This window comes from Dermacentor silvarum, chromosome 11, assembly GCF_013339745.2.
Source record: "Dermacentor silvarum isolate Dsil-2018 chromosome 11, BIME_Dsil_1.4, whole genome shotgun sequence".
NCBI classification, from domain to species: Eukaryota; Metazoa; Arthropoda; class Arachnida; order Ixodida; family Ixodidae; genus Dermacentor; species Dermacentor silvarum.
The window spans coordinates 91177936-91191089 of record NC_051164.1 but is presented as its reverse complement, the minus strand read 5'-3'; the positions used below and the strand labels follow the sequence as shown (position 1 = coordinate 91191089).

Below are 13154 nucleotides of genomic sequence, written 5' to 3'. Positions count from 1 at the left end.
CTGAGGCAGTAATGCATTTCGCCGCACATTTTAAAATAGGCATGTCGCGAAACATTTTCAAGACATAATGCTCAAGGTCATATAAACAGCGATTATAAGTTCAGTATTTTAAAATTAGCTTGTTAGTTAATGCTAGTCCGATTTCAGACAGTGGCCGTAGAAATGCGTTGTATATGTATGTCACCCTAGCACAGTAAATGTAAGAAATATTGTGCACCTCCCCCGTAATGCAGTTTGCGTAATTTCTTGTTTCCCTTTTAGTGAAAAGCACCTCTATCCAACTGGCCGGAGTTACTCCCTAAAAACAGTTACATGTTGTATACACGCAGTGTCTTGCCGTTTAATTGACACCTTAATGCCCAAACACAGTTACATATTGGGCAAAATAAAAGCAACATGTCCGCCTTTATTTCTGCTAAGGAGAGTGCACTTGTACAAAAATATAAAAGCCAAATAAAATGTTGTTTTAGTAAATGGTTAATTTGTGTAGTAATGATCTAATTGGTAATTATTTTTCTAAACTATCCTAAACTGTAACGTCGCTCCAGCTGAATAAAAATGCTGTTATAGGCGAGTTAGGTTAATTTGCTTAAATGTATTTTTGAGTTGTGGAACTCTACGTATAGCATAAAGGATACGTTGGGCATTACATGGTTAAGGCTCCTCTTGCCGAGGTAATAGACAGTTTTAGCAGAGCGCCACTTACGCTCCGCTCCGCTCAGATTTAACGATCTGAGATACTGCTGGGAACTCTATAGATTTCGCATAGGTGCCGAGACGCGAGCGACGCGCTATCGACTCGGCTGCAAAACGACGGAGAGGCCAAGTAGACACGCTGTCACGCTCCGCTCAGTCGGCTTTGTAGCGAAGCGAGGAATGCGGTCTTCGTTCCGCTGACGATATGAGCGTTGTGCGCAAGCGCACTAGCGTTCCCGCTAAGCGATTGTGTGGCATTTGCTAGCATATGCCGGTCTGAGCGGAGCGGACAGCAAACGCTCCGCTAAAACACTCTAATAAATGCCCAGTCAAGTCTCACGAACACCGACCCTTATGAAAATTCTTGTTGTATTCTAGTAGAAATTCCATTGACGTTCTGTTGCTCAATCAACAAAATTTTTGTTGAAATACTATTGTCCCTTCATTGTAGATTTGTTGAGCAGTATTGAAAAGTGGCCACCGTGGAACCATTGTAATTTCATTGACGAGTTATTGCGTTGATTTCATATGGAATTTCTATGGAATAACAATTGTACTTCTACGAAATTCCCATGGATGAACAATTGTACTTCTATGAAATTTCCATAGATGAACTATGGTACTTCCATGAAATGTAAAGTGGAATGCAACATGAAATCAATGAATCTTGATATTCTCCACTGACATCTTCAAGGTGCATTTCTTGGCTTTCCATTACAAGGCCTCTTTCCCTGTAATGTTATGCAAAAAGAAACGTCTAACTTTGTGATTAAGAAAAAGCACATGAATCGGGGTTCTTTTGGTACATACAATGGCTCTGCAGTTTATTTGTCAATTATTCTTTCAACTCCCTTGCGAGCATTGAGGACAGGCTGTTCTTTATGTAGGAGATGCTGGCCGAAGGAAACTTGGAGCATGTGTAGTCTGAAAAAGAAACACAGCATTAGACTAGCATTAAAGCATCAGAATTTGCAAACCTATTCTTGTTTGTGACAAGCACTATGTCTAATAAAAGAAGAACTTGCTATATATATATGCTTAAACGCAGGCTACACTGCTACTGTAAGGTCCGTATTAAAGAACCCAACTTAGCTGAAGCACATGCTTGACTTAAGTGACGCCTGTCGTGAACGCACCGGAGGAAAAGTCGTGAGTGCCCTGGGCACGTTCACGCCAGGCGTCACTCAGATCAAGCCAGACATGGGGTTTAACTGAAATTGCGTTCTTGAATACAGCGGTAAGTTGTAAAAAGAAATTAAGTCCTGAGAAAACATTCAGTGGCTGCGCATACACTAGGCAGCTTTCATGCTTTGAGGTATCTGCAATTCAACTTTGCACAGTGCCTTCAAATTGCCCTATCACACAGTCATTCAGCTATGCTTTGAGCCAGAGTCTGCAGTTATCAGGTGTGCAACATAATGTTGTTAAGAGTGGAGACAGAAAGAAGGTAAACATCTCAGTATTGACGCCAAACTCCTTGCTGCACCGGAAACACAGGTTGATGGGATAGTAACTACTCAGCGAAATTTTATATAATTCACTTACGGTACAGTTAACCCTCGTTATAGCAAAGTCAGTAAAATCGGCACTTCACTATATAGAAATTTAGTGGAATGTAAATTTGACCGTTTATGCATTTAATTGTCACAGACAGAATTTTCTTACCCGGATAAGGGAGTAAAAATGATCAAATTATCGGGCAATTGGTATACACAAACTTCAGTGACAAAAAGTGGCAGTTTCCCAGGAAAGGGGAAGCAGGGATAGTGACAGCAAAGTGTCGCACAATTACACGAAGGTTGACAAGCCTTGTTAGTGAGCTACCCTTAAGATTGTATGATAAAACAGCAGAAATAGTAAGCCTAAGTGAGAAGTGTACGAGCTTGCTTTGAATTGCTTTGTCAAGAAAAGAATTGCATTTTTTGAACGTGATCTAGAGTGCACAAGGCCCTTTACCGTGCACGCAAGCATGTTTTGCATGCATATAAAATTGTGCGCTCGTTGCTAATAAAGCATTGGTTGAAGCTAGCATTTGTGTGCGTCCACTCGCATGTGCTTAAACAATCCTAAGGAAATATGGTTTGTAGTTTTAGCGGATGTATAAATTGCAGTAAACATTCGCTTACTAATTAAACTAGCAATCATCATGCCATGCATGCTCACACAGGCAAACATGAACAAATCTCACTCGATGACTGCAACCACTCGCCGTCACAACACTGCAAACAAAGGGGAGCGAATGCTATGGCCTCTTCATTCAATGCGTTTCCAAAAACGTGATATTACACGAATTCCAACACTAGGTGTGTGCAAAGACTGTGGACGAGTGGCTGTGCACTCTTCGTGCATGCGCTGCCATGGCTGAACACCCTTTCATGTCAATGCAGTGAAATAGCTAAACTACAAGTGCCGAGGGTTTAGCAGCCGTATACTACAATAAATGAAAGAGTGCAAATGCTTCAAAAGATGTGTTTGCGTGCACTGGGACATGACTTATGTAGCACTACATCAGCTGGCATGTGTTACATACAATAACTGCTCATATAAATTTAAGGAATGAACCATATGAGTAGATAGAACAAAGACAATAAGTAAGCCAAACTGCAAAAAAAAACAAATCAGTCACATATAGACACCAAGAGGGCTGCCCTGCTATGCTTTTGCATATCTCTTACAAAATACAGCATGAGGAGCTGCCAATTTTTAAAATAGCCATTCAAGACAGCAATTTGCAGTTGCACCCACAATAAGATCAACATACATACCAATCACAGCTTGAACACGAACAGGGTCCAAGGCCTCCTTCAGTGGCTGGTCAATGTGTAAATTACTCCTGCCACCCAGCAGTGTCCTTCCTCGCAGCTCATCCTCTGTAAAAACAATTCGCAAAAGAGCCCTGGCAAATTTGCCAGGGCCACTCTCACAGGCACGGCTCAGTTTTTCGAGCGTGCCTTTCTCCACAGTGACGCCCCCCCCTATGTCGACCTGGGAGCATAAAAAAAAATCATTTGGCAGTTAGCGCATAAACTTCTGTAAGCAAGAGATTGAGAATTTGCTGGCAGCTTCATATCTAGGAACAAATAGCAGTTTGAAGTACTGAAACGATGCGGTAACCTGCAGCAGTTACTGACATGACTTACAGCGACAAGTTTTTAGAGCGCAGCTCTTAATAGCCTGGTTACTGCAGTGAACATCAGCGGCGGCGTAACCAATTGAATGAGCAAAACAGCAAAAGATGAAAGGCGTGAGCCGTGAACGGCGCAGACCGATGAGAGCGGCTCCTTCAGTGACGTGCGTGCAGGAAACTGGTTTCATGTGGACCCGCCCGTCCACTCCATGCGTCCTTGTGTCTGGTCTCAGCCGAACGGCTAGATTTGTACTATCGTCTGCTCACATCAGCCCATCGCTTGCGCTTTTTTGGTCTTGTTTCGATTGTCATGGTTAGCAATTGTTTCTGATTGTGTAGCACTTTCTGGAAGCCAAGCGGCACCACCGATTGCACTGGAACCTTCGACGAGTCATGTATAAAAGCCGACGTGTTTGACCCGCAGATCAGATATACGACAATTGCCGACTCTACTACATTCTTTGCCTGAAAATATCGCGAAATGAAAACACGTATAGGGCTGCGCTCATATTTCACATTAGGGAGTACTGTAATCGTCGGTATCTTTTTTCGTCCACTTTCATTTTCCTTTATCATTTCTACACTTAAAGAAAAACAATAACTTCCCCTATGCTATACTTGGCATATCTGTTGGTTGCACATCAATGTGTTTCACAAAAGTGGGCCTTCAGTTCCCTTTCTCCTTCATTTCATAGCAAGGGTCTTGAATCACGCAGGTTTGATACCTTAAAATAACATACGACAGTTTATTGGCCAGCTGCCTACTCATAAAGTTCACATACTACGTGTTACCATTGGCCTGAGTGGCACTCGCTAACACTCCTAGAGCTACACACACATAAATACCAAAGAATGTGGATGTTGGAACAGTCGCCAGACTTGGAGCTTGCAGAGAACTTAAAGGATAGTGCAAAAAAATCATTTCAGTATCATTTCATGCATTTATGACACTAGCTAAGACGGCGGATAGGACAGATATATCTACCTTTGGGCAAGCAACAACAGGTTCAGCTGCTTGTTGTGTTTTGGTTTCGACGTTACCCAGGGCCTTTCGCAGCCTTTTCACTAATTTGGCTGCCTCTGGAAATGCAAAATAAATCAGTTATGAAACTAATCGTGTAAGGTTCTTTAGTGCACACCTAAATCACAATAGACAGGGGCTTTTGGATTTCACCACAGTCAAACTGCACCCACATAAGCTCGATGCAGCCGACCTAGGTGCAGTGAAGGTGTTTGGGCACCAAGACCATTTTTCAGTCATTTTAAATTGAGACGCACCGATACACTTCTTGTTAGTGGCTATGTAAGTCGTAGAAGTTTTTAGCAAGTGTTCTTTCTTGCTAAGTTCACATCTGTGCTCTAGCAGGCCCATTCCATTCAGTTCTTAGAGCTTTGCATAATTTTTTAATGAAAGTGCCATCTGCTGGACTACATGCCAAGATCCAAGAAAGCCATTCTACCCTTCAATTCCTCACATTCGCAACTGATTAAGAGGCGAATCGCAAAATCATGTTTCAGGTCGGCTCTTGTGAAGTCCTGCCTACACAGGATAACGGAAAGCTGCGGTCACCAAGCAGAAATGTTGTAGCAAGCCGAGTTCTAGCTTCTGCTCCTTTAAGCTGTCGCAAAAACACTGCTTAATCAGCTGTGCAAAGAGCCTGCAGTAGACGTTTTAGGTATCCCGCAGATGAGGCATTTGTTTGAGGTTGTGCCATATGTGCATAACATCTTGCACGACTTAGGAAAGTCGCAGGGAAGAATGGGGTGGATTTTGTTTTCTGTGCCATGCAAGTTGGCGCTACCATGCAAACGTGACATGGGCAGTCAAGTAAGGAAATACTGCATGAAGAAACACGAGTATCAGTATGTCGCATGCGCTATAGCACAACAAAAGTATACTTCTGTTGCGTACAGAATTCCTGAAGGCTGCGGGCATGCTTAGTTGGGACAGGCTGGCCAGTGCTGGAACCAGAGCCAGTGTTTTGAAATAAGGAGGAGGGTCGAATCTTGCTCTACGCTCCAAAAGTGTAGTTACTATTTGCAATTGAAGAATGCAGGAGTTGTAAACTGTAGAAAAACTAGAGTGCAAGCTTTTGGAAGCGCTCTTAATAGAGAATTATGGATCTTATATGTGCGTTAGCGTGACTTCGGTGGCACATTTAAAGGAGTACTGACACAAAAATTTTCATTCTCGTTTTTTCTGCTGTAATAAGTAGCTAATGACTCAGCAATCACGGTGCAAAACCTCGTTTGCTTCAGAGTGCGACAGGTAATTATTTGGAATCTTCTGTGCAGCGACCAGTCCAAGTTTCGGTTTCAGAGAGCAACGAGATGGGAGAAGAGGGATTGTAAACACAGTGAGCACGTGATCGCACAAAACTGCGACGTGTTCAAGACAGCGCGCTCGCAGGCAAGCGAGTGCTCTCTGAGCGAGCTTCGTGTTGCTAGTTCGTCGAGCTTTGCGACGTCGTCGCGCCGTCCTCGTTTTTGTCGTCCAGCGGCGACTATTTCCTCCAGGCAGGAGTCGCCACCATATTAGACGTGGCCAGCCACTTATGATTCGATCCGCCACGGGCAAGCTGGCAATCGCTGGGAAACGGTGTAGGCCTAGCTCGCTGGCCGTCTGATCCCGGGCTGACGGCCCTTGCGATCTGTCCGCAGCTCGTAATAAATCACCTATATTCGTCAACACAATCAACGTCTGCACATTTAAGACGCTCATAACTGACAGTACAATTAGTTTTGCCAACGGCGTTGGTAGCGATGAGAAAACACGTTAGCAAGGTGCACTGACCGCTTGCGAGCCAAAATCACGCAACGTTTCACAACATACACACTTTCGAGATCACTTAACTCTAAAAGCTATCTCGTGTCAGAAACAAATAAGCCAATTATTGTGCCGCCGTCAGTGGCGAACGAGGCCAGCATCTCGACCAGGGAGAACAAGAAAGCACCGGGGCGATCGGAGCAGGGAGAAACTTGCTCGCTAGCCCCGCCCAGAAGACAGTGCAAACTCGTGACATAGCGTTTTCTCGGTTATTTACAATCCTTCCTTGGTGTCTATATCGCGAGGTGCTGCACTTCGGGGGTGGCTGCGCACACGTACTTTTAAAATTGATTTTAAAGATGTTCTAAGCTGTATTCACCGCTGATATTTTGCAGACGATGTGTGTGTCCCACCTAAATCGATCTCACGAGTTATCTCGACTTCAAATTTTTGTGTCAGTACTCCTTTAAACAAAGAAGCGCAATTTATGGCTAGGCACAGATATGCTGGTTGATTTACTTCTGTATAGTTTTTTATGCCTCTAGTGCGCAATTGACGAGGTACACATTCTTCCCAATTATCATGTTTCATGAAGAGATCGTGCACATGTGGTTCGATATTATTGTCGTATATCCTTGTTTTTGCGCCTGCTCCGTTGCTGGTTTCGGGGTGCCTTGGGTGCAATGCGCGCATTATGCTGCTGCAGCAAAATTTTCCAATGAAGCGTCTCGCCTCACACTGTCACATATATTGCGCTTTCCTGTACTCAAATAAGGATGCTATAACAGGTTTAATATATAACAAGAGGTCAAAGGATGAGAGAAAAAAAAAAAGAATGCACATGCAGCGCTACTCGCACAAACAATCGGAAAGGGGTAGCAGAGAGCACCATGAAATAAATTTGAAAATGGGAGCTTACGGCATGTCAATAAACAAAATGTCATCCAACTCTGAGGTGCAGTCAAAGGGACTGAGATAGATAACATTTTGTTTATTGACCGTGCCACAAAGCTGCCATTTTCATTTTGTTTATTTCCATGGTGCTCTCCGCTGCCCCTTTCCAAATTTTTGTGCGAGTGGATGTATGTTCATTTTCTTTCCTCTCGTCATTTCACCTCTTGCTATATTTAAATCTGTAGCATTAAACACGACTGTTCCTGTACCAATAAACAGAGGGCAGTGCAAACTGATGCAAAGTTGATTCCTTCAGTGCTGGGGTGGTTACAGGCTTCATCGGTGAAGCAGAGCTGCTAGATTACATGCATTTACCAGCATGTCGGTGTCTGCTAAGGGCCGGCTCAGTGTCCTTACATGGCACCAGGCAGCACATTGACACCGACTTGTTTGCTATTTATGAGATTATAATGTTATGTGTCAAAACAATCTTGCTCGCTTTCAATGTGGTAAGTCATCACATTATGATCTCAACTTGGTCATCATAATGCAATGATTAAATTTTGTTAATTATTGCATTCTGGGGAATTCTAACTCATTTAGCGCAGGCAGTCAGCAGCAAACAGGTCAGAGTCAATGCACTGGCTGGTGCCTTGTAAGGACACCGAGCAGGTCTTTTCTTTCTGGGCTTTTACGTGAAGGTCAATAGCAGACAGCGTGATGAAGGTGAATACATGTAATCTAGCAGTGTTGCTTGGCTGAAGAGGCTCGTAACCACCCCCAGCACTGAAGGAATCAACTTCGAATCAGTTTAGCCTACCCTCTATTTATTAGCAGAGGATCGCTCGTGTTCATGCATTCTTTGTCGCCAAGAGGCTTCCTCAAATGATAAGACATCTTGTTAATTTTGAGACCGGCAGAATTAAGAGCACTTCAAAAAAAATTTTTTCTCCCTTTAACCAAAAATTCTTTTAATAAAAGTTCCTCAGTTTAAAAACAAAACAATGAGCTATCAGAGGAGGCAGTGTTATTGCATATGTTTTCCTAGGGTCACTTCATTGTTAAAGTAGCAGACCCCCCTGAATCAGTTTCTTTTTTTCAAATTCTTCACCTGTGTGCCCTATTGTGCCATATTCCATCCAAGCAAATGTAATTGCGCAGTAGCGCTCCTGACCACTTGGCTGATGTAAACTTTAAGCTCTTGCTGGAAAAATGCCTAACTACAAGTTATTTTACTTTATGGCCTACTAATATTCTAGAAATCGCGAATGATGGATGAATGCATTTTTGCGTAAGGCTTCTCTTATCTGCAAAATTTTGTTCTGTTCTCATAACAAAGAAACAGTGTTTTTGCCAGTGCCTTTTATAACACATAGTTTGGCACCTTATTACAAAGTTCACATGGTACGAAAGGAAGTAACATCCTTTTCCTGGAAAAATGTTTCCTGACATGAATGTATTTCTTATGTTGAAAAGTCTCCAACTTCTTTAAGAGCACTGGCAAGTGATCAAGCACCAAGGTTGTGACATTTGGCACGAGAAGACGCTATAATGTTGTGACAGCATATGTTGAAAGGAATTTACCAGCAACGTGATCGCGCTCCTCTGCCGTCCGCTTCATCCTCTCTACTTCAGCTCTGAGAGCCTCATTCTCTTCGACAAGCTGCTTTACCTGAGCAGCACAGGTGCTGCATGAGTTGATCTGAAATTAAGAAAATGTGTTTATATTCTAAAAACACAATGAATTGATTTAGGTGTGCCAGCAGCATTCACACAAAAAATATCTGCGGGCAGTCCATTTTCACAGACTTTCGATGAAGTTATCAACATGTAGCTTTTTTACAAACACCACATAATTCAATTTTGCCAATGGTAGTTGACACTGCTGTGGCACCATCAAATCAAGCGAATGGTAATACCGGTTATTCAGTTGTTTGATGCACAAGTTATTGATGGGTTACGCTGCCTGGTTGGTTGACAAATAATATCTGAATATTCGGATGTCCCGTTTTTTTCCCCCCACAGACCTTTAACTAGGTTTCAACGACAACCAATGGTCACTTGCTCATACTGCATCAGGTCCTCTGCATTTTCGATTCAATTTTATAAACAAATTATTAGCTTATGGCAATAATAGGAAAAAGCACCGAACATCGCCGGTATTTTTTAGCGATGCCTTTTCCCGATATCAATGCCTCTAAATGGTTTTCGCATTCCTGAATGGCTCCTTTCAATTCTCTGCCCAAGGCACAGCATCGCTTGGCCACTCACGACAAAAAACACTAAAAGGCATTGTCAGTGGGAAAAGGAATTGCTACAGAAACCATCCCACGCTTGTTTAGACTAAATAAGCATGGTTAAGTACCAACCTTGTTACGTAATAAGCTTATTTGCAAACAGTCATAAATAAGGGTTAGCATCGTAAATTTACATGCATCTTCTTTTGGTCATAGTGTGATGAACAGCCAGCTATGTAATAAAACCTTTCAACATCCCTGCTATTTATTTCACACGCACAAACACATATATATTATGTTTTTCAATAAATGCACCACCAACCACCTGTAAATAAATTTAAAGAACGGCCAAGCAAAGAAAAGATGCAGCCTGAGGTATGACTACCTTACAGAGTGGTAGCAGCAGCATGGTAATGCTGAGGATGAGAAATATGGCTCTACAGCATAGTAATATCATTCTGGGCTGAGGATATTGCATGCATTACTGAATGGTGACAAATTAAAGTGTGTCACTGCTGCAATGGTTCTCAGAGACCTCCACAGCATTACTACAGCAAGTCACTGACAAATTTAAGGACAACTTCGGGGGCTCCATGGTTAACCAGAAGCATCCAAGAAATCCTTCACGATTTTTAAAATTTTCTAAGCTATTTTGACTCTGCCCCACAAGCTTCTTCAGAGTGTTAGCAAAGTTTTACCCCACATATTTAATGGTTGTTCAGATGCAGATGTCACTGTTCAAAAAACAAACTTGTAGTCCCCTTTAAGTGCCAAAGCACACGTAAAGCATAACTGAAGAATTTATAGCGACATTTGGGCTGTCTAATAAACATACAATTTTACAGATTATGAATTGTTGCACTTTGCATGCGACACTGTGACACAACACAAGTTTTTGAAGAACTGTTCCCAATACCAAATGTGTTCAAATATCTGCCTAACCAGTTAATCAAGCCATATATCCTGAATACTCGTTTTTTTTATAGATCCAGATAACCAGTTTTCAAGGCTCAATTTGCTTCCCTCTGGTTTAACCGGATGCAGTTTGACTGATGCTTTGTAAGCACTCGTAGAAACTGGAGGCTCAGGACCGTTGCAGCTTAGAGCTTCGCTTTTCTGTGTAGTCATTCTGTCCAAAGAAAGTCTAGACACACACTCTGCTGCAAGAGGGCATCTTCAGCACATGAAAAATAGATGTCTATTATTTTTAAGTTTGTGCGCACAAGCACTTTTCGCATGCAATGGTTTGCCCAACACACCCTTGATATTATCTGCGTTCCAATCAAGTATAGGCGACAGATCCGCCATTTTCACCTTGTTGTTCAGATTCATACAAGATGGTCAATGAAACTTAACCAGATGGTATACTCACGTTTTCTGTTGGCAGATCAGATTGCGCAGCAGCCTCCGACACGAGACGGGCTCTCTTTTTTTCGAGTTGCTGTGGATTTCCTGTTAAATAAATGGTAGATGCTGTTATTTATGGAGTATTTTCATAAATCCGCACACATATTAGCTGCCCAACCAAATGCCATCAAGATAAAAAGAATAATAAGGACCTTTCAGCAATAATGCCACCAGGTGCTTGCTGCTAGACACCCCTGTGCTGACAATCTATTTCCATGTTATCGAATGAGCTATTGAAAAAAAGAAAATTATTGAGCCACACTTTTCATGGTTTATTCAAAAAGTTTTGGTAACAGCTCCCAAGCACAGAAAACATACATATATGCAGGCACTCACACACAAACACCAAAAAAAGGACCCCCTGATCACAGAAGCACATGTGTGATATAAGAGGGTGCAACCCCTTTATTTACATACAATTAAACACCCTTGTTTCGTGTTATGTGGGTGGGTGCATGTATGTGAGTGTTTGGTGTGCTTGGGAGCTGTTACTACGATGGATTACACCAGCTGAGCTAAAAGTTTTACGTTCATAAAGTTGCAAAGCAGCCTAGCGAGGCAATCAGAATCAATGTCATGAGAAGGCAGTTATGCGGATATATTTAAATAAAACTGACTTTGAAAAAAGTTTCTTGTTTCTTGTAAGCTGCCACTTAAAAGGTGTTCTCTAGGCCAATATAGCGGCACACTAATTTTTGTTTTCGGTGTTCTGCAGCGGGGAAAAAGGCCGGACATGTCGCGAAGAGCTACTTTTTTTTTTCATTATTTTTTAGACTAACTTTTGTAGATTTTGTTTTTTTTTTCGTGAGCGAAGGAATCTACACGGTAACACGCGATTTGCGTGTTCTTACCATAAGCAGCAACTGTCTGATTAACACATCGGTGATTAAATCCCCATTGAGAGAGTACAAATGACTTGATGAAAGGATGCCATTCATGGCTATGCTGTGTTACGTTGTGCTGCTCAGGCACAGCTGAAAAATATCAACTTCTAACACAGACACTGGTCGCGTCGATCATTTTCTCTATGACATGCTTTTTTCCACATCTTGTACCGGTGTCGCGCGTACACTTCTGATCGCGATCGGGAGCGATCCGGATCGGATTTCTTGATCGCGATTGGCTGCCTCGCGCAGCTTGCGCAAATGAACCAATCGCTATCGAGAAATTCGATCCGAGTCGGGCTTGATCGCGATCAAAATGAGCCGCGTGACACCCGTATTAGTGATCGACTGATGATACCTGCAACACGCTACACTGACATCCTGGGCAAAGCACAAAATTTGGTTGTGTGCGCCCTGAGTGAATCGAACAGGCCTTTAGTGGGACAGCTGTCAAAAAACACGAGATGTACTCACCGAAGGCAAGAAGTTCTGCCACGGCTGGTGGCGCTCCTTCCTTCCAGCTCACGCGGTGAACCGTTCCGCGCAGTTGTTTGATGCATCCCTGCTGGGATATTAAGCGGAAGGCCACATCCGCGTCGGCCAGGGCACTGACGGGATATACGTCCCACTTTTCGTCCTCCACCCATTTCACAAGAATGTGCGACATCGTGGATTGCAAACAAGCACACGTGCTTCTAGCAAGGAGGTAAGGGTGCGAAGAGCTAATATTAACAAAATGGCGACAAAAAAACGCAAAAAGAGAGTTGGTGTCAATGTTGCCTGCTCACTTTTTAGATGTGGCTAAGTTTGGTCTAAAACGACAAAAAAAAACAACAAGACAAAATCCTGAAACAAAGCTTTAATAAATATTTGCAGCCCTGTCAGTGGCACATGAATATTTAATACTTTGAAATGCGTTTTTCTACACTTAACTTGTGCGTACGTGATCTAACTTTTCAGTGTTGAGTCGTTAGTGTCGAGGCAGCTGGCCGGCTGGCAACGCATTGGTCTAGCCTAGTCTAGCCAGGAGGCATAACAGCTGGTATCAGCTGTGCACGTGCGAAATTTAAGTTGTGGTCTCTTCTGCTATTGTACTGCTCCGCATTCGCCGTTCACTGTAGTACTCTGTGGTGAGCGCTTGT

General features: G+C 42.8%; 1 protein-coding gene across 1 annotated transcript; it reads right to left on the bottom strand.

The window, feature by feature from the left end:
- Positions 1-1096: 1096 nt before the first annotated feature.
- LOC119432736 (uncharacterized) lies at positions 1097-12679 on the bottom strand. The gene is made up of 6 exons (XM_037699893.2): positions 12487-12679; positions 11094-11173; positions 9069-9186; positions 4809-4903; positions 3462-3592; positions 1097-1620 (listed from the first exon to the last, which is right to left on the bottom strand). Exons 1-5 carry the CDS (start codon positions 12677-12679, stop codon positions 3560-3562), a joined length of 519 nt encoding a protein of 172 aa, XP_037555821.1. The 3' UTR covers positions 1097-1620; positions 3462-3559.
- Positions 12680-13154: the final 475 nt, after the last annotated feature.